The 21,852-nt window shown below is 40.1% G+C and overlaps 1 protein-coding gene across 5 annotated transcripts in view; it reads left to right on the top strand.

The window, feature by feature from the left end:
* The window catches only part of MTMR1 (myotubularin related protein 1), a 40,449-nt gene extending 19,124 nt beyond the window's left edge, over nt 1–21,325 (top strand). For all 5 annotated transcript variants that reach the window (XM_064159578.1, XM_064159576.1, XM_064159577.1 and 2 more), the window contains 3 exons: nt 4,038–4,151; nt 5,760–5,936; nt 20,087–21,325. In XM_064159578.1, coding sequence (XP_064015648.1) covers nt 4,038–4,151; nt 5,760–5,936; nt 20,087–20,251 — 456 coding nt within the window. In that variant the 3' untranslated portion in view covers nt 20,252–21,325. The remainder of the gene's footprint in view (nt 1–4,037; nt 4,152–5,759; nt 5,937–20,086) is intronic.
* Nucleotides 21,326–21,852: the final 527 nt, after the last annotated feature.

The following is a 21,852-nucleotide window of genomic DNA, read 5'->3' as shown; positions in this document are numbered from 1 at the left end:
GGAAGGTAACAGCCTGTTTCCATATGTTGTTAGCACTCCCAAATCTTTTACCTTAGTCTTCTTGTTCTGAACATGATTCTTAAAAACTTAGATCATAGTTTCCAAAACTTGTATTTGAGACAGTCATCTTTGGTGCTTTATGAAAAGTTCCCTGCTGTAATACTGGGCCCTTGTCCAGAGTGTCTTGAAGACTTTTCTCTTTCCTTGTAGCTTGTTTCAGCATTAATGTGCTCTTTAGTATGGCTTCAGAAAGTAAATGAAAAATTCTGTCCCTCTCTCAGAGGAAAGCTAATAACAATAGCAAAGAGAAGCAGTTCTTTACACCTGGAAGGAACAAAAGTTCTCTGGGGACATCCTTAATTGAGAGCAGCCTCTTCTATTTTTGTGATCTCCCTTGCTGCCTCCAATTTCTTGCTATAAACAGTTTAGATCCCTCTAGTTAGAAAAAAAAATGGGGGACACACACACACTGGTAGTGGTGGGAGCTTATGAAACATTTTACCAATACCACATCTGTTCAAAACCTGGTTTCAGAAATTTCTGAAGTACATGTACAGCAGTTGCTTTGAAAAAATCGTTGGTGTTATAGCAGGAAAAAAATGAAATTGTCATTCCTAGAGAGTTCTTGCCTGTTTGTTTTTAGTTGACTTCAAAACCTAGAGAATAGATATGAAAACTAGGAATACCTTGACATGGACCTATGGAAACCAGGGTTCTGTTCTATCCTTGTGTAGATCTCTTGCTTGTAAAACAGTTCTAGTTTCATTCTGTAGAATCCATGGTAAACATATGCGAAGTGCTCCAAAGCTCAAGTAAGTGTTAATGACTTCGGGAGGGTGTAAGGGCTTGGATTTGGGCAGAGACTCAAAACAATGGCATTTGATTTTCTTAAAACAGCCAATTGCTGCAGTGAGAGAATCTTTAAGTTCCCTTTAAGATACAAATTCCAGACTTCAGACAATGAAACTTAATCCTTGACAGCCTTATGTTTTCCCTTGTTTTTATGGTCTTTGTGACACACAGATACAGGAATAGAGAACTTGAGAGGAGTGCATTGGTACCAGATTTTAATAAAAAGCATATGGCAACATTATTTCCCTCCTCTGTTAGTAAATTCTGATGATTTTGAATCATAATTGTCAAATTGGAAAGACCACATGTGATCTGATGAAATTCTGATGCCCTGTTAAAAATTAAGCAAAGCTTTAAAGTCTGGTTGTAGCATTGCAGCTCAGCTGTACCTTTCCTGCACAGTACCCACAGAAGAGGAAGTTATGTTAAAAGTTGGTAGAAAGTTGCATCCTGTTTGTTACTGGCTGTCATCTATTGCCGGAGATGCTTTTTTTCATGGATTTCAGTAGTGTACTGTTAGGAGAATCTGATGTTCAGTTAACTTGATTCAGTTCAATTTCACAAGCCTCAAAACTGTTTTACCAAGTATTTCACCTTTAAATGTTAACTGTAGTGCAGAAGGAGTTCATTGATTACAAAGCAAGTTCATTTTGCACATCTCTGAATCAAATGCCATTTGACATCATCGGGCTTTTGAACAAGAGAATTCTTCTTTTTTAAATACCTCCATTACAAAAACTCCCAACAACTCCAACAGCATCAAGTAGGAGATTTTAATGACCTGTATGTTCTCTCACAATTAGTGGATTTGACAAGAAGTAAATTTTCATTTGGGGAATTTTTCCACCTGAATCTTCAAACAGACGCTAATGGGCTTGGAACTACAGAGGAAAGCATTTTTAGGTCAGTGATTTTTCAGCAGCAGTAATAGAAGCTTTACAGTCTTGATACATCAGCTCCAACAGTACAACTCTTGTATCCAAAGACAGGGTTTCAATAAAGTGCTATCACTTATTAATAAATTAGTTGGAGTGCAACCACTGATGTATGGAATTTTGAATATGCTTCACTGGATTGGAATAGCAGCCGTGTCGGCATCTATCTGATTAGTATGGACCCATCACAACACAGAGCCCTGATGTGACAAGGCTCATTAAGTGCTTTCAGTTAAAGAGAGTCCCTTTAGGAAAGGCTTTGTCTTCAAAGTTAGTTCCAAATATCATTTTGATCTTTTGCAAATTACTTTTGTTCTGTCTTGTTGCTGCTTTGGAATGGGTGCAGGAGATTGAGGTCTGGGACCTAACTGAATCTTCTCCTGTCTTGATTCAGCACACCTGCAATTCTCTTCATACTGTTTAAATATCATAGCTGTGTTTTAACATCATTGTTAAAATGATTTCCTGGAGAGAAGGAAATTCTCTAAGTGAAAACTTTTGAACATGCCTGAAAAAGAGAACCTGTTAATCTTCAGTTCCTGTACCTGTTATGAAAACAAATGGCTAGGAGATTGAAAACAAACCCGTGATTTCAGAGAGAAGCCCCAGTGTGAGCATATTGTGCTGTTGGGTACTGTGTAATCCATACAGGAGTCAGAAGAACGAAGGCTTTTCGTTTTGCCAGACATAATGATAGTTTCCTTACTGAGTTTTCAGTTGAATGTTGGTATATCTTAGCTTGAAAAGTCATGGAAAGAGAATGTTTTTACAGTGTTTGACATAAATCAGTTTTCCTTTGGTGAGCATTGCTTAAAATTTAGATCTTTCTGAATTTAATACAAGCACACCCATTGTGTGTTATTCAACTCTTTACTTTCAACATGGATAAATATTTGCCCTTCATAAATCACCAAAGAGGAATTTCTGGATCAGCTAGTTCATCCACAGTCCCAATTGCTGCATTATTCCTCCTAGCCATACTTGTAATTCTTTTTTTTTTGGTTGTTTTTTTGTTATTTAAAGAAGCTATTGAGTCACTCATGCTAAGGTGTTCAGTGTTCTTCAGTGGCACGTAACAGGAACCAGCCTGCTGTTTTCTTCTGATCTGAAATACTGACCTGAGATTTTGTTATATGGCAGGAAATTCTCCTGTACGAATTTGTAACTTTGCATGTTAGACTTCTGGAAAGATTTACTCCTTTAGTGGGAAAGAATAAAACTTGTTTGATTCATCCTGAAAATTATTCTCTTACAATGTTTTCTATCATGGTAATGAGAGAATTTCTGCTTATTAGATATTCCTTTAGTCTTCTAATTGTTTTTTCTCCTCTCATTCTGAGTCTGTGTTTGAGACCCTTGTCATACTGAACGCAAAGTTATTTTGACACATGAAGCAGTTGCCATATGTTGGCCTATCATAAAATTTGATTTCATCAGAATAGGTAGCAGCCCATGCAGGTTGCATTCATTTCTTCTTTTTATGATTTTTAGAACACGACAGATTAAGATATATTAAACATTTTGAGTGTTTTCAGAGTTCTGACTCTTTTTTCCTAAAATGTACCTGGTAACTTCATTGTGTGAATAAAACACCTAGTGGTGCTCAGTGCAGTAACAGTTCCTTCACTTCAGATGTACAGGATTTACTTTCCAATACAAAGGAAGGAGGATTAAAGGCTTATTGTATATAGCTGATGGTAACTCCAGGGGTGAAGTGGAGAAAAGTAACTTACTTGAGTAGAAAGTGAAAGAAACATTTAAAATGTATGTTAAGTACATTGTATGTGCAGTAGTCTTTGTTATCCCATTCATGTCGTGTTAGAATAGGGAATAAAACTGAAATGTCATCATCATTTTTTTCCAGAATGATTTCTTATCCTATGGCAAGAGAATTAAAGCATGTGTTGGAGACAGTTTGGGGTGGATTATGTTAGAACATTATTAGAGCTCTTTAAAGTGGACTGTTTTGTGTCACCAGTTCCACATTAGCTGATGTTTCTGTGTTTGTATTCCAGTATACTTGCATAATGAATGTAAGGTTTGTCTCTGAGGAGGGTTTATTAAGAAGAATGTAGGTGAAATGTGTTATTACATTGGCAGTTACAGTTCTTTTTTCCTGAAAGTAATCACTAAATATGAAAAAAAGGTCTTATCTGTACATTTTTAGTATTTTTTTGTGTTTGAGTTTCTTCTTTTCTACACTACTTAAAATAAAAGTGATTTATTTTACCTCTTTTTTTTTTATTTCAGTTTCCTGCAGCCTTTGAATTCAATGAGTTGTTTTTGATCACCATTCTGGATCACCTTTACAGCTGTCTCTTTGGGACTTTCTTATGCAACTGTGAAAAAGAGAGATTAAAAGAGGTAAATCATAGTGTAATGCATATTCTTAATTTGTTGGGTTTATATGAAAATGCTTAAAAGACAAGACCTAAGAACATCTGAGCTGTGGTTAGTCACATAGTCTTAAAAGACAACACAGGCATGAAATTTCAGTATGAGAGATCTATGGTAAATGTCCTGCTATTAAATGAGAAAACAGAATGATAGAATCACTAAGGTTGGAAAAGACATCTAAGAGCATTGAGTCCAACTGTAATCCAGCTGTCACAACCACTGAGCCATATCCTGAAGCACCACATCTACACACTTTGTGAGCACCTCCAGGCATGGCGACTTCATTACCTCCCTGAAAGCCTGTTGCAGCATCTCAGCCCTCTCAAAGTAAAGACTTTTGTCCTCATGTCCAATCTTTGCCGCTACCTGCTCAAGATTTGAGGATTTTTAGAACATCCTCTTTCAGATATTTCTAGCTAATATAATATATAGAGAGAGCTATATAATTCTAGCAACTTTAAATCATCATTATCAAATTACTTTAGCATTTCTTCTGCTATTTCTGAAGGAATGCCTGTGGATGACTTTGAAAGTCACACTAGAAGATAATTAGAGAGACCATATGGTTGGTGCTTAAAATACCTAAATAAATGGAGTTAGGACTTCATGAAATATTTCCAGCTTTGAGAAAAAAATAATTGCTAATACTCTAAGTACACTTTGGTTTGTTTTCAGCTTTGTTGGTTTAAATACTTCATATTTTTTAAAGCAAGCAACAATTTCTTAACGATATTTAGTTGTGGTTTTTGGTTGGTTGTTTTTTTTTTGGTCTCTACTGCTTCTGTAGGGAAAAGTTGCATGTAAATACCACAAGATGGAGCTGAATAACACATTCTCAGCAAATGCAGGGCTTCCAGGCAGCTTTCTTTTACAAATGAATAGTCAGATGCAATTCTCAATAAAGAAATGCAATTTAAGACACAGCCGTGGTAGAAACACATGTTTTACAGCACTGAAGGAGGGTAAAATTGCAGCATGAATCTGATGTAAGTTTAGACTTCCTGTCTTTGATCTAACCATGATTATGATGATATTTAGAATAATGCAACTTGCAGGATTATGATGATATTTAGAATAATGCAACTTGCAGAAGTGCAAATGAAACAGGCATTTTAAAGTGTAATACCAATTGATAGGAGCAAATAGCCTGAGTGGGAGGATGGAATAATTATTTTTTACAGATGCTCATTTTGGATCTTCTTAGCTATGTATCTCCTCACTGATTTTCTTGTCAAAGCTAATTTTGTTTTCAGTTGGTCGGTGTATAACCATAGCTTTCAGTAGCTGTAAACACTGTTGTGAATTATGAGCAGTACAGCTTTCATCTTCTCAACTAGACCTTAGTGTCTCTGAAAAGAATATTCCTGAATCTCCTCTTGGACCAGAATAAGTGTTCAGATGTTTTGCCAAAGTTTTAAGGCTGTTTAATGATAAGCAACTGAAAGTCTTCTCAAACTTCTTACCATTTTCTAGTAATCAGATAAATTTCATAGATAAAATTACTGATACTTAGAAACCAACCTCGTATTTTAAGGTTTTGCAGTCCATATAATGAATATTACTTTATTTTATCAGGAGGTAAGCACAAAGACTGTGTCACTGTGGTCCTATATAAACAGCCAGTTGGATGAGTTCACAAATCCTTTCTACGTGAACTATGAAAACCATGTCCTGTATCCCGTTGCCAGTCTGAACCATTTGGAACTATGGGTGAACTACTACGTCAGGTGGAATCCAAGGATGCGGCCTCAGGTATGAGTTTTCACATGACTTAGTGAAGAGCACAGAGATGAAAAAAATTACTCATTTTCATAGTGTCAAATGCAGCATCTGATTTGAAAAGTGCTTATTTGCTGCACCTATTGCAGCTGATAGGAAAAAGGTGATTTTCTCAAAGGAGATGTGGGATGAGTTCAAACTTGGTAAAATGATGTTTTTACCAATAGAATAGGGAGTCACAGCATCACTATATTGGTTTGTGAAAGGTAACAGATTAACAGGTTTTGTTGTCTGAAGATGACTTTTATAACACTTCTGAAATGCTTTGTAATACTTTTATTGCTTTAACCATCTTGTCTTGTGTGGTGTACTTTTGTTTTCAATCATGTTTTGCCCTTTACCAACAGTGATATAAAATACATCAGCAATTTCTGAAAGAATTGGACTACATACCAACTCATTTTGTAGGCTTTCTTAACTTAGCATCACATGAATGCTTGTTTTCAATTGACCTTTACTGTTGCAAGCTGATATGCTAAAGATTAAACACTCCCTGTGTGTGCTCCTTGATTCACCCAGTATTTGTTCTCACAAGTAATGTCTACTGTTCCGATAAATCTTTACATCTCGTCAGACAAATACTCCATATGCTCTCATGCTTAGAAGTTTGAAGAAAGGACATGCAGTTTGTGTCACAATTGTAATATATCTGAGGATGCTATACCATCTCTTTATTAAGATAACATTCCAAGGTACCCCCAAGCATATTATGATAAATTACCTGCATTAAGTGGCTGCTCAAAAGCTGCTTTCATCTTCTAGCAGTCGTAATGAGACGTGAGTTTCAGATTTATTAAGACACCCACAAGTCAGAGGCTGTTGTAAAAGATGGTGTTTCAAGGACAGTACACTGGTAGAAGTCCAGGCATCAGAGAAATACCTTTTAAGGTTCTGGAAAAGTGTAGCTTGCCTAATTTCTCACTGAGGTGCTTTCCTCTGAGCTGCTTAGTTTCCCTTACTTGTTCTGTTGTGGTTAATCCAGTCCTGTGAGTGTTAGGTATCTGTTAGGTGTTAGCAAGTGTTAAAACCTGAAAGATGGTGTACTTTAATCTTTGTGGTTTAAAAGTAAACCTGTGAGCTGCTTTTTAGCAAAATGTCATTCTCCCATCAGCCTGTTTGCTGGAAAACGTTTGTGTTGTTTATATACCTTTGAGTGTAACCAAACTGCAGCAGCGTCAGTTTCTGACTTATGTTTAATTGAGATCTGTAGGCCCTGAATGTGAGTGGGGTTTGTAATCACATTTGAAAGCTGCTCCCTGTCCAAAAGAGATGAGGGTGAGGGAGAGATGACATAATGAAAAAATGGCAGAACTATCATGCACTTAGCAGCAAGCTCTGCTCACCACCTCTCTGGTGGAGAGTGCTTTGCCCACTTCTGGTGGAGAGCACTCTGCAGGCACTCCAGCATATGTGAATCATTGCTCTTCATTGGTCTTTGAGAACAGGTCTCTCAGATCAGCAGGCTGAAGGTAACAAAATTCAATGATCCTGGTAACTACCTTAACTTCACTACCACCTTTTTTCTTGAAGAATTAATACAACTGTTTGGGCTCTTCAGTTCTACCACATTAGCTTTCTCTTGACTTCTCTTGTCATTAGCCTGAATTTATATGGTATTTGTGGCAAATATTTGGAAGTGCTTCACGTCTACTTGGATAACTTTGTGTCAGAAATTAGAATTTTTCTTTGTTGCAGTGTTGTGTTTTTCAGCTTAATTATGGAAGCACAAACTCAGGCAAACGTGTCTTTGTAATCACAATATACTAACTTGCTTTCTTCTGTGTTTCCATTGTCTACACTGTTAGGCGATTCAGTAACATTCAGTCCCATTCAGTGACAGAAAAAAACCCCAGTGACCGTTGTGACACCCAGCAGGTCTTCACTTATCTTTAGAGCAAAAAATGTCTTAATCAGTGGGTTTATTAAAAGAATGGGCATCGCTGCCTCCTGATAAAAGGTGTTTTTGTTGAATACCTTTTAATGCAGTTCTTTTGGTTACCAACTGGAATAAGAGAAAGCAAAATATTTAATGTGAATGAAGTGCTCTCTGATGAATAGCAGTTCAAGGCAAACTCACATGCTGCCCTGTCAGCTGCAGAAACTAGAAAATGCTTTTTGTTTTCTAGGAGCTCACCAATAAGGAAAGATGTCTAATAGGTGAATTTAAGGGAAGGGGAAAAGTAGTCCTTTCATATAACCCTTTGTATTATGGGAGAGGAAACTCACAGAAGCAAAAGGGCAGGTTTTGGGTTGAGGCAATGTCTTAAGGTTTTCCAATTTCATCTTGAGGAGTGATTTGGGCTCGAATTTTTAAATGGACTGAGAGAAGTTAATCGTTGCACTTCACTGGCTTTTCTATTGGAAATATGCATACATCACCTTTATTTTTTAATTTTAAAATTGCTGGATGCAACTATTTAGTTTTGCATTGATGCACTCTTTGAGTATCTGTGTCTTATCAGACTTGGTAGAAGTATGGTAAGATCTGAGAATATTCTTCATTGCAGTAGGACATACAAAGTTTAACATTTCTTCTTTTGGGAAAAGTTGCTCGTAGTGCTGTGTCTTCAGTTCTAACCAAGTTTTGCAGAAGGCTGAATTGGTGTTTTAAATGGTGTTTATTTGCATCAGAGCCCCTGTATGGGGTTAGGGTGGATCCCTTCCCCAATAGAGTAGACTTACTACAACAGAGATTTTTGGAAAGTCAGGAAAAATGAAAATTGTATTTCTTACCATTTAAATATAACAGTATAAGGAGAATAGTAACCTTAAGGAAGATGGGGAAGGGGTCAAGCAGTGGCACAGCAGCAAAAGCAGCATCAGCCAAAACAGCGTCAGGGGAAGATAGCAGTGGGAGCAGCAGAAGCAGCAAGGGGATGGTCCAAGCTGTGCTTCCAGACATAAAGCTCTTGATGCTCCAATGAAATTGTATTAACTTATCCATTGTTGCCGTTATATGGCCTATCCCTACAATGTTCACCTCTCCACTCAGAGCTTCCACTTCTAAGTTTCTCTGTTCTGAATTTTTTTATGTCTGAGCTAGAAATCTAGCTCAAATGGCCACAGCCTCATTTTAGGGTTACATCTGTATCGCAGTAAGTCCTGCAAGATTAGGTAACACACAGCCTCTTTCCATAGGGTTCGAGGCTCAAGTGTCTGAGAAATGAAGACTGTGGAAAACACTAGGTTAAATATGGACTTCTCTTGTAGATTCCATTTTTGCTTAAGTACACTTCATCAAGGTCATTCTAATTCTCAAGTGAAATAATATGTTCTTTGGTTTCAGTTTGGAGGCATTACATCATTATTGACTTCTTGTCCCAAGAAAATCAGATAAATTTTAGACCTAGCTTACTTGAGTTCATTGACTGAGGAGACTTATTTCGGATTTGCCCTTTTCTTGGGTTGGAAAACTCTATTTGCTGTGTCTTCCACATGTGTGTGACATGTGGAATACAAACTCTCTTGTTCTCTCATACAGAGGTGTGTACTCTGTGGGTATCTACTACTGGATTTAAGGTGACCCTACTAATCTGGAATAGATAAGATAGTATGCTTTTGATTTTTTACAGCCGCTATCATATTAGTTCTCTTTCCTTTTCTGTGCAGTCATTCAGGCTTTCTTGCACTGGTTTGAGGAGTTCTGGCTGCCAGATGTCGGTTAGTTATTTGCTCAGACAATTCTGGAAGATGGGGAGAACAGAAAAAATTATGCTCCCGATTATGACTTCTGCAGGGGCAGTATTTTTGCTTGCAGAACGCAAGCAAAAGTTCCTGTCCTTTCAGTTCAAGCTGTGTCTTGTGAGAGGCAAGGGAAAGAATGTGTTCTAGTCACAAAACTTCCACAGTCCATTAGGATATGTTAAGCTGGTTTTATGCCTTCTGGGATATGACATCTTAACCCTTGGAGTACAGAGCTTAAATCTGTTGTGGTTTAATTGTGGAGTGTGGATTTTTCCCCCATTTTTCTATGCCTGATAGTTTTCTTTCAAGCTCTGTTATGGGAATTTGGCCACTAGGATAGAAATAATGTCGCAGTAATCCCTCTTAAGTTTTTCAGATTCATTCTTTGTGTGTGTGTGGACTTTAATCCATGATAGAAGGCTAGCACTCTCTATAACCTAGAAATTCAATTCACCAACTTAAATGGTATCAGCTGCTGAAGGCGGTCTTTGAGGCTTCCACAAAAAGCCAGGTAAACTCTGTTCATAAGTTCACACTTGGCTTCAAAAAGGAAACTGAAAAGGCAGGAATAGATAACTGATTATTTAGTCTATACAGAAATGACTGGAAGGCAGGTAAATAGCTTACAATGCAGCTTTTTTTAATGCTATGTATAGAATTGCAGAAGTATTTAATCTGTTGAACAGTTGAGTGATTAGATGTCAGCTAAACCTCTCTGTCAATAGGCACAAAATATCACATGTTTAAAAGAAGAAATAAGATGCTTATCATCACTGGAAAAATTGTTGAGAATAAGCTGGAAAACATAAGTACTAAGATGCTTTATCCTGCGTATAACAGGGTATAACTTAGAGTCTGGCACATGGGGTGTTCATCTCTTTATGCCTATCTTCAGTCACATTGCTCTGCCTTTTCATCTGAGCATGTTGACATTGGTTGTAATATTTCCGAAGTTTATACATTCCATTTAACACTATTTTGTGGCAGGACAAACCCATCCTGTGGCTCTAGAAGTGCCTGACATTGCTGCTCTATCATCCATGATGCTGAGTCCGTCTTTTTGCATGAAAGAATGAGACAGGAGACATCAGACAAAGGAATCACCTGATGGGTTAGACAGCTGAGTGTTGCCCTAGCTAATATTTCATCCCTTCATTGAGCACACAATTTCTTGAGAGACAAGGCAAGTTTCTGGAGTACCTGAGAATTTCCTTCTATCTGGATGTCTAAATCGAGATTTCCATTCTGGTTTACTGCAGGCAATTTAGATCTGCAGATAAAACTCTCAGCATTCAATTGTTAGGGAATAAAATATAGACTAACTGCTTATGCTGTGTGCTGGAATGATGTCTAGGTATTGAAGAAAAAAAGGGATGGTGTCCTGTAAGGTGCACAGCATCAGAAGGTGTACAGAAAAAAAGAGACTAGTACTATAAAAATAAACTCCTTTTTGGGAAGTTTCTAACATAGTTTAAAAGCAAGCACTCAGAGCACTGCTCTAGTCTGCCAGATGTCCAAATCTCCCTGGGCTGTAGGTTTTAACAAGCAGAGGCATTAGCTTGTGGCATGTAGAGTTTCCCAAGTCTGGAAGGCTGTGCAGCTGTTTGCAAAAATCTCTGTTCCAGTTTCACATGGTAGAGTTCATAATTTCTGTTTGCTAGTTGTGGCTTTTGCAGAACATAAGGGTTTTTTGCTTGGTTTCTAAGGAGCATACCTCTGCAACGAGTGTGTAACTATTGATTAATATTGGAAACTGCTGTTTTTGTGGTGTGAATTGGCTTTTTTCTGTGGCTGTGGTGTTAACCAGGTTTTAAAAGCCAATCTGTCTGAGTTCCAGCTCTTCCCAGGGAGCAGGAGAAAGCTGAAGTGAAAGATATTGTTGTCTTTCCAGTGCACAGAGCAGGTATTTTTTTAAAACTGGCAGTCTTAAGTCAAGTAATGAATTTGAAATAACCATTTCCCTCTGCAGCCTTTCTTCCCTATTGCTGAAATAGATAAAGTATACTTGTTGAACAAGACAGAATACATTCACTGTTGAACAATTTTCATGTGCATGACTGTCCTTGAGCTAGTACAGTAATACACAGTAGATATCCATCTAATTAAGACTTGGTGCTACTGTAAGTGAGTAGCTGTTATAATTTCTTCTATACCTATCCTTGCGTTGACAAATTTTGCCATCCAAAAGCACTCCAGGATCCTGAAGGATTACTTGGGAATGAAAATCTGAATGTCAGTACTGCAAGTGAATTGTAGTAATTCTGTGAAGAGGAGGGTTTGAGTTTTCTAGGAAATGAAGCTGTCTTATGTCTAGATGTAGTATGTATGTGGTATAGCATAACTGTAGTTTCTGTGTGAGTACAATTAAACCCCACCAACTTTGTCTATCTGCAAGTCCTCACCTAGCAGGAATCACAGAATGGTAGAGGTTGGAAGAGACCTCCAGAGATTGCATCCAACTGTCCCTGACAAAGCAGGATCACCTAGGTGTGGTGGTTTAGGCTGTAACCCACCCCCCCACACTTTAGAAATTGCCCCAGCTAACTCAGACGGGCTCCAGGAATATAAATGAAGCTGTTTATTTACAGCAGCACAATATACAAACAGATATTTACAATATATACTGTTATATACAGAAATATACAAAGGATAAACAATACAGAAGCACAACTCCCTTCCCAGAGCACCCGAGTCCCCAGGAGGGGCTCTCAACCACCCCAGCACCTCCCCCTACCCTTCTCAACCTTACCCCAAATCCTGAGAAAGAATAGAGGTTCAGCCAAGAGGTTAAGAAGGAAGGTTAGTGGCAGTGAGGTTAAGGAGATGTGGCTCGGTCTGAAGGCAAAAGCAAAGAGAGAACAAAATGGAGAATGTTATCTAATGTTTACCCTTCTTGTTCCCAAACTTCTCAGCGGGACTGTGAGAGAAGAGACACAGCCATGTTTTCCTTTAATAGCCAATTATCTACTTTCTCTCACCAAAACATTCTAGCCTGCTTCAAACTAGCACACTAGGGTAGTCTGTACAGGAATGCGTCCCAGTGGGTTTTGAAAGTCTCCAGAGAAGCAGACTCCACAACCTGTCTAGGCAGCCTGTTCAGTGCTCTGTCACCCTCACTGTAAAGAAGTTTCTCCTCACACTGAGGTGAAACCTTCTGTGTTCAAGTTTGTATCCATTGTCCCTTGTCTTACTACTGCACACCACTGAAAAGATATTGGCTCCATCCACTTGATGCCCACCCCTAAGATATTGATAGACATTGATCAGATCCTCTCTCAGCCTTCTCTTCTCCAGACTAAACAGCCCCAGGTCTCTCAGTCTTTCTTCATAGGGAGGGTGCTCAAGACCACTGAGCATCCTTGTGGCTCTCCATTGGACTTTTTCAAGCAGATCCCTGTCTCTCTCAAATTGGGAAGCCCAAAACTGGACACAATATTGCAGGTATGGTTTCAGCAGGGCAGAGTAGAGGGGGAGAAGAACCTCCCTAGACCTGCCACACTTCTCTTGATGCACCCCAGAATGGCCCTCTTGGCCACAAGGGTACATTGCTGCCTCAGAGAACTTGCTGAAAGACCTCACACTTTGTGTGTGTATATATATATATCTAATTTGAATTTGTTCTTCATTTTTTATTTCTAGTTTTTCTATTTGTTTCCTCATTTTTTTCCTCTTAGACAGGTGTGGCTTGCTCTTCTTCAGGCAACATAGTGAGCTGGAGAAGAGGTCTGGTTACTGCTCTGAGCAGAAATGAGAGAGTTGGTCACAAAAGGGGTGGTTTAAGTGCAAACACTACAGTTCAGTTTTCTTTTTTTAGGTTTTTTTTTAATCTCCCTTCTTCCCCATTGCCCTCCTTTCCTCCTCATCTTTCTCTTTACCCCCATCTTCCTCCTTTTCTCTCCATCTCCTTCCTTTTCCCCAGTCTTCCTCTTTTTACCTCCACCCTTTTCCTCTCTCTCTCCTTCCTTTCAGCACCATCTCCCCTTTCCCACACTACTTGCCCCATTCCCACCCCACATTTTCTCCTTTTTTCCCCCAACCCAGAACACCTGGGTTCTGTTGAGTCTCCTCCCACTCCAGGTGTGACCACTTGGCCCTCCCTGCCCACTCCCCTTTTTAATCTGCCCCAGGAAAGGCAGAAGCCTCAAGCTGTGCCCAGATGGGCAGAGGATCCTCCTCCTGTCATCACTGGTGAGTCCCTATGGTGCGCACCGGGTGAATGGGAAGGGGACCAAAGGCCGGGGGGCCTGGTGGCCCCCCGGTTAGGCAGGAAGAAGCTTTATGGTCACTCTAACATCACCCATGGCTGCTGTCTGGGCCTCCTTAGGCTCCTCTATGTGGTATCTTGGCTAGGTGAGGGTCTTGTCCCAGGCTCTGGGATGGATGGAAAAATGGTGGTGGTAGAGAGGAGCTGTTTAGGCAGAGCGAAGGGTGGTTGTGGTGGAGCAGGGGCTGCTTGGGAAAGATGAAGAGGAGAGTGGTGGAGCAGAGTCTGCTTTGAGAAGATGTTAGGGGCTGGAAGGGACCTTGAAAGATCATCTAGTCCAACCTCCCTGCCAGAGCAGGATCCCTTGTAGCAGTTTTCATTTCTTTCTTTATTTTTTCTTTTAATCTTCCTTTCCCTTGCCTTTCTACTTTCTTTTCTCTGCCCCAGTCTCTTTCCAGATAGTCAGTGTGTCCTAACTGCCTAGACCATCTGACCCTACATGACTAATATGGTTACCTAAGTTTTCTTTGAAGATTTTTTTTTCCTTATGAAGTCTCCAGTTCTCCCCTCTCATTATGTGTTTGCCCCATTTATTGACATAAATCTCCCTTAATTTGCTCAGCCAGTTTTCCAGCCCAACAAACCCAGCTTTGTTTCATCTGTGTAGGCTCCTCTTCTGCAGCAGAAGCAGATCTTTGCATCCCCTTGGAGTGTGGACAGAAATGATGGGGGCTTGGTGGTGGCTGCGTGTTGCCTAGCAGCATCACTGCAGCAACACGCTGGGAGACTGGTGTGACAGAAAGGATGCACAGACCTCTGGAAATCTGGTATCAAAATAGTCGAGTAGAGCAGCAGAAAAATAACATGAATGCAGCTGGGTGATGGGTCCAGAGGCATCTTTTGAGCTTCCACTCCTAATTTGAGAGGCAGCATGAGAGAGTAGAAGGCAGTCTGCTGTCAAACTCCCAGCAAACTCATCTCAGTCAAATCAATTACATGATTTCTGAACAGGACTGTAATAAAAGCTTGCCATGGAGACACTACTTATGCTGTGCAAGCACACACTTCTAGGGTTAAGGTGCTAACAAGATCTCATAATAAACCATCTTCTCCAAACTTCTTGTTCCTTACAGAATCTGTCACTCTTCCACTTCATTTTATTCTACACAGCAGCAAAGTAAAGGAGAACCTCTTTCAGAGCAAGCTATTGCAGGTGTTTTTGTGAAGGCTGTTGTACCTCTTTGCCTCTGAAGAAGGCTTTGTTTGAGAGAGGAATCGCTCACTGCACACAATGGTGTGAAGTGGCAGAAATAGAGATGCTTTCTGTAAGAATTTGCACAGGATGGCGTGAGGAAGCACTGGCAGCAACAGGTCTGCCTGAGAGGAGGAGGAGGATCTTCTCCTTCCAAGACGGAAAGAGGCTTCCAGAAAGCTGCATAATTCCACAATTCTACTCAGTTCTCTTAATGGTTAACAAAATAGCTAGTTCAAATGTAAAAGAATATATGTATTTTTTTTTCCAGAGGGGAACTTCCAGTAAAAGAATTGAAGGTGTCTGGGGGGAAACACAGCTCCTCATGTCAGGCTGCTTTTCAAGTCTTTATAAGAATATCTGTGGTATATTTAAATGTCTTTCAGCTGCCTGCACCACCTTTTCTATGCCTTTCAAGTATGTAATTCTAACATGGACCTTTATCACTAATAAATAAGTTAGAGTCAGCTACTTGAGAATACTCCTCGAGTGGTAGAGATTTCTCTAGACTGAAATTGAGATGTTATTTCACAAATTCAAGTATATATCAGGAGTTCAGTGTGTGAAATATGTCCTTGGGATTTTTTTACACCAGTGTGCATCTACCTGATGCTGTGTTTTAATGACAAGCTAGAAGAATCTTTTCTTGGGAAGGATCTGTCTTTAGGAAACCATTTGTGGTTACCATATGAAATGATACGATGGTATTTATGCAGAGCTGCCTTGCGTGTTTACATCTAGTGTGCAATTATTAGAAGGTGGCCCACGTTTTAAAGGTGACCCTCATTGTTTTTCACGTTGTAAGACAATACTCTGCCTTGCTAACAGCTTTGCTGGGCCTCAGTGATCAGTATTGAGTCGCCAAGTGTGTATGTGTGACTGAATTGTTTTGTAGAACTTCTTCCAAGGAGGCTCAGAAAGCGCATAAGAAGTTTCCCCATATCAAAGTACTGGTATCACAAACCTCTTTGGTGACTATTTCTGTAAATATTCCATCTCTAGGGCAAATGTGAGATTTTAGTAAGAACAATTATGTTTCAGGAATGTGCCTTCTTGTATCCTGAAAGAAATGAATCCACTTTGGAGGTCTGAGCTGAAATTCTGGCAGTGAATTCAAAAGGCCTGAGAATAAATGAAAGTAAAAGGGCTGAGAGATGCATTTGCCACAGAGTCTCAGAAAAGTGTGATTAACTGGGAACAGGAACTAGATGTGCTTCAGGTGTTGGAACTCTCTGCTTTCAGTTCAACAATGGAATACAGTCTGGAAGAGCAGGCCAGAAGGCAGACAAAGAAAGAATTGCCCTCTGGGTGAGTGAGCAGAATGCTGCTCCAGAGAAATGAAATTTCCCCCTGCTTTTGCCACAGGATTCTTCTGTTGTAAGGGAGATCACCTGGAGCAGAGGAGTTGCAGTGAATGTGTTCATTTCCTGGGTATCCTACTTGATACTCATGAGGCTGACCTGTTCTGTTAAACCAGTTTGTGATCCAAGGTATGCAAAACCCAGAGGTGCTTGCTTCAGATCATAGAATCATAGAATCAACCAGGTTGGAAGAGACCTCCAAGATCATCCAGTCCAACCTAGCACCCAGCCCTAGCCAGTCAACTAGACCATGGCACTAAGTGCCTCATCCAGGCTTTGCTTGAACACCTCCAGGGACGGTGCCTCCACCACCTTCCTGGGCAGCCCATTCCAATGGGAAATCACTCTCTCTGTGAAGAACTTCCTCCTTGCCTCTAAAAGTGGAGTGTTAGTACTCCCATACCTCATTAGGGTGCTGAAGAAATAAATTTGTTTCTTGACATGAGATGAAAGTACAGAAAAGGAAACTAAAGCATTTCAGGTTCAGAATAATAAATAAAGGATGGGGTCAGACGCTGCAGAGAAACTTAATATTGAATAACTGCTCACTAATTGAGTAGCATCAAACTGTGCACTGAATAAATGAAGAATACAAGGGGGAAGCTGTTTTTTTAATGTTTATTTAACCCACAGCTTTATACAGATGTACAGGAAGGCTGAGTTGAGTTTGGAGAAGTAATCTTTTTTCTGATACCTAACTTTTTGAGAGCATAATTTTGCAGTCTTAGCGTCGAAGAGGTTTTTGTGTGACTAGAATAGACACAGACTTTTTAAATGTCATTATTGTTATTTAGCTAATTTATTTAAAGGCAGTCCTGTTCTTTGAGGTGGATGTGTGGAGAGAACAGCACTTGCGTCAGAGTTTGAGTATGTGTCTTGTTGAATTAGATTCTGGGGGAATGCAGGAGGATTGAAATGTGCAGCTACACTTTTTCTCCTCAAAGCACCTTACATCACGTGTCAAGTTTTGGAGTAGCTTTTGTGTCATGTAAAGGTTTCATAGCAGGTTCCCCAAAAGCCAGTTGTATGGAGCTGCTTTTTATGAGTGCTGGAGTATCATGCAGTGGAACACAGTGGCTAATGCTGGTAAAAGGTGTCTAAAAGAAACTCGCCTGTTCTGCTGAATCATGATGAAGCTGGGCCAGAATCAGGTGTACACATATCCTGTGACCCAGGACGTGCATGACTAATGATACCAAGGGTGAATCACTCTGCTGTGGACATAAGCCTTTCATAAAGAAATCTGAAGACAGAGTGTATGAGGAAGAGATCTTTTATTTGAGAAAAGAAAAAATGGCAGAGGTGGGAGGTGGAGTTGTATGTGCTAAATCAAGACCAGAATGTCTTCATTTTCACTGAAACTTTAATTTGTCATAATGGAAAATCTCAGGCAGCATCTTGGACAGCCTTTATCACCAAACTCGGTTTTGCCATGTTTTCAGGTGTATGTATTTTCTGTGGACTGCCTTGGAAAACTCAGATTGGTTTTTGTGCTGGTTTGAGGCTAATTGGAATGTTTTAATGGGAGAAATTAGATCATTGGCTGTGTAAAGAGAGTAATAGTGATGTCTGTGTTACCCATTGGTTTTGCTTAGAGTTACACAGGAGATAAACAAGAACACAGAGCTAAGTCAGTCTCTGTCTGGCTGCCATCTGCTTTTCTATCTCTGCCTGAACCTACCTAACTCAAACTAATCATTCTTCTAACACCTCTTGCCAACCTTTTGCAGCTCTTCCCTGCATGTAAGGGGAATTCTGAGATAAGGGAGAGGGTGGAAAGAAGGTGGGAGGTTGGTCAAGAGCCCTTGTTGGGCAGTCTGGCTGCTTGGGAGGAGTTTTGTATTTCTGTGTTACTTTTGTATATAGCTGTGACTATTTGTATAGATATGCTTGTAAATGGTGCTAGCTGTTGCTATATTGCTTCTTTTCTTAACTTCCAGCCAGCTGAGTTAGTCTGGTGAATTCCTAGGCAGGTGGAGGGTGGGTAACTCTCAACCCTGCACAGCTTTGTGGAGGGTGTGTGCTTTGTGTTTTAGTGAAGGAGGCTGCTGTCTGTGGGCTTATGGTGGATGCAGGAGAAGACTGCAAGAAGGAATTACTTGCATAGTGAAGGCAGGACTCTGGGGTCAGTGGGAGCTTAGTGGCATGCAGCAATTGTTCTACTGAAAACTCAGAAAGTTAGACTTCTGAAGTTGCTGTGAGCAACGTGTTGAATGAATTGATGGCTCCCAGGGTACTGAAAGCAGCACTTTGTGAATGCACTGAAATTTCTTTTATGGGCTAAGCCACAAACAAGAAAAATTATATGGCCAAAAAAAAATTGACCTAAAACACTGTTTGATGCTGGTTTATAACACTGTTTGATGCTGGTTTATTCTTTTAAGTTAGAACTACAGTTAGAAATGAAATTATTTTTTTTCTGTTTCAGAGACTAGAGTGTTAGGTTGTAAAAATACCAGAATCAAATGCATGGATTTTTGATGTGCTTTCTTTAGCAAGCCAGAATTCACTGAAGTATATATTGTGACTCAGCTGTGTGTTGACGGCGAGTAGAGAAGCCCTTTCTGGGTTTTGCTGTCGTCTGCACGTAGCACCGTGTGAGGATTTCATGCTCGTGTGTGCATCCCAGCCCTGTCATGGCTTTTGAGCTGTAGGGAGTGATGGTGGGGGGAGTGCCGTTCCCTGGAGCCTGGCATACCAGAAGCTCAGGCTGTGGATTGGTTACAACATCTAGCATCCACAGGGTTACAGTTGCTGCATCTCCCCATGACTGTCTCGCCAGCCCAGTTAAGTTCTTTTCCCACCTTACTCTTTCCAGAAGCTGTAAATGTTTAGAGATTATATGGGATAAAAGAAATTAATAAATATACAGTCAAACTTTTTTTTGGCCTTTCTGTGGCAATTGGAAGGAGGAGAGGTCTCTCTCTCCACTCGTCTCAGAGAGCAGATCCAGCTGCAAAAAGCAGTGCAGCTTACGTCTTGCTATGGCCATGATATAGCTGAATGTTCCAGGTGAGGATGAAAAACATCTAGAACTCTGCACAGTGGTGCCTTTTGGGCAGAGGCAGAAACCTGTACAGCCCACTTCTATGAAAGGTTTATGGGAGTGTGACTCTGGGAGGACTACCACGAGTGCAATTTACTGTTTTGTTGCACTTTTTCTTGCTGGCAAGCTGGAAAGGGTCAGACTCTTGGAAAGGTGCCTGGTTAGAAGAGTAGTAAGATGCTCCTTACAGAGCTAGCTTTGTGGACTCTGCTCTCTGTACATAGCAAGTTCCGTCCCAACAGCCAGGGGCAGCAGCAGCTCCTGGGAAAGGCATTTTAAGAGCAACTGAAAGTGGTATTGATAAGGGATAGGGCTGCATTTCCTGGAATACATTTGGTATCCCAACAAGACCATTTGCAGTCTTTTGATTGATTTCCTGCCAACTGTGTTGTTAGAAAGGGACAGTTTGCTGAAACGCTTCATTTCAAATGACTAAAGAAACACTTTTCCTGAATGTTGATATGCTGAAATTCACGGATGTTGGGTTCCTTCTGCTGCTGAAGGAAACGGTGTAGGCTTTGCTCGAGAAGACAGCTCACTTAGAGAGTCAAAGCTTTTCCTTTCTTTATCCATCAGGTTCCAATCCATCAGAATCTTAAAGAGCTCCTTGCCATTCGAACGGAGCTTCAGAAGAAGGTAGAAGATCTGCAGAGGGAGGCTGCCACACGATCCATTTCTTCCTCCTCGGATAGAGGTTCATCTCCTTCCCATTCAGCCACGCCAGTGCACACCTCTGTGTGATGTGTAACAAAAGCCATATGAAAAAATTCATCAGGTGATACAGAGAGGAGGGTGAAAAGCTTTTCCCATCACAAAAGAATTGTGAGTGACTTGTAATTGCTATAATCTACATGCCTTACTCTGTGTCTGATATTATCATGATGAGGCCAAAAAGAGCTTCAATAGATGTGATGTATTTTCTTGTTGGCAGTTCCCACATGTGTTTTGACAGCTCTAGCTAAATCACCAATTGTGAAATTAAACTTTGTTGTGAACAACTAACAATTTAACCATCCTAAAAGGGAATCCATCTGCCAAGCAGACAGAAAAATGCCTCTCATGCTGCCTAGGGTACTGTGCCTGGTGGGGAGAATCAGACAAAAAGCCACGTGATGCTTACACACAACGTTTTTCTGAATGGGAGCTCTGTATTTCACTCACTAATATATCTATTTTTATGTTTTGCTAGAGCAATTTATTTTTTTTAGGTAATTAATACACTCGGAAATTGATTTGTTGTGTTTCCCAGTGTAGTCGGTTTTACATTTCGACTAAGTATGCCATTAAAAGTGGTTGTGAGGTGAAGCTGGATTTATCAAGGACTCCAGACTGACTTGTATGATGTAATATATTTGGTACAGCACGTATTTTAGGGTTTTTAATGCCTTTTGTATAAGTTGAAATAAAGGGGGTTTTTGACTGTGTAGTTCATCGTTCAGCCTCCTGAGCAAGGAGTAAACTTATGCAGGTCAGAGTCTTGTACAAAGCAAAAGTTTGTTTTCTAGCAAATGGTGATATATTTGGGGTTGGAGTAACAGCCAGCTCTGTAAATTGTATAGTCTGTATAGCTCCACGGTTCAAGTGTGTTTTGTTTTAAAGTGTACACACAAAATGCAAAGCTGTGTCCGTTTATACACGTGTATGTGATGTTAAACACATGCAGAATTCTGTGGGTCAGTTCAGAAAATGCATCCTGCCTGTCCAAACTCTTTTGAAGACCTTCACTTGTAAGGACTTGTTTGACAAAGATTTTAAATAATATGATCTTAATTGGTTTTCTTGAAATAAAGCCTCTTGGCTTTGTGGTTTTTGTAAGTTGCTGATAGCATTTTTTCCTATAGAGTGACTAGTTTTAGCTCTGTTTTCTGTAAAATACACATTCCCAGCTTTCTTTCATCTCCCCTCTCCAAATACTCATTTCATTGCTATGACATCCAGCCTTTAAAAAAATTACTCAGTGGCCTTCTTGGAAGGCCCAGAAGTAGAACTTGTTGACAGTCCCCTGGGATTGTTTTCCTTGCTGTGTTTCATGAGAATTTGGTTCTCCTCTTTAGGCCACATGGATACTGCAGCTCTGCTTTTTCGCTTGTGCTTGTATTGGTCCAAGTTCTAAGCCCTGTTCTTAAGAGCAGGTTGATTCTCTGTGCTGTGGTTTCTACTGCCTGTGGTATCACTTAGAACTGCACGTTTGGGCTTACTATGGGCTGCCTCTTTTCTGTTTCTCTGTGTTCATGTATGTAATGTGTAGTTGATGAGCCACTGAGCACTTGCCTGACTTCAGCTGGCAAGGCTAAAGTGCTGTAGCCAGCCATACAGGTGTACTGTGCAGGGTATTTCAGCAT

Source organism: Pogoniulus pusillus, chromosome 19 (genome assembly GCF_015220805.1).
Source record: "Pogoniulus pusillus isolate bPogPus1 chromosome 19, bPogPus1.pri, whole genome shotgun sequence".
Lineage (NCBI taxonomy): Eukaryota > Metazoa > Chordata > Aves > Piciformes > Lybiidae > Pogoniulus > Pogoniulus pusillus.
The sequence above is the reverse complement of the archived record's forward strand: the minus strand, read 5'-3'. Positions and strand labels throughout refer to the sequence as shown.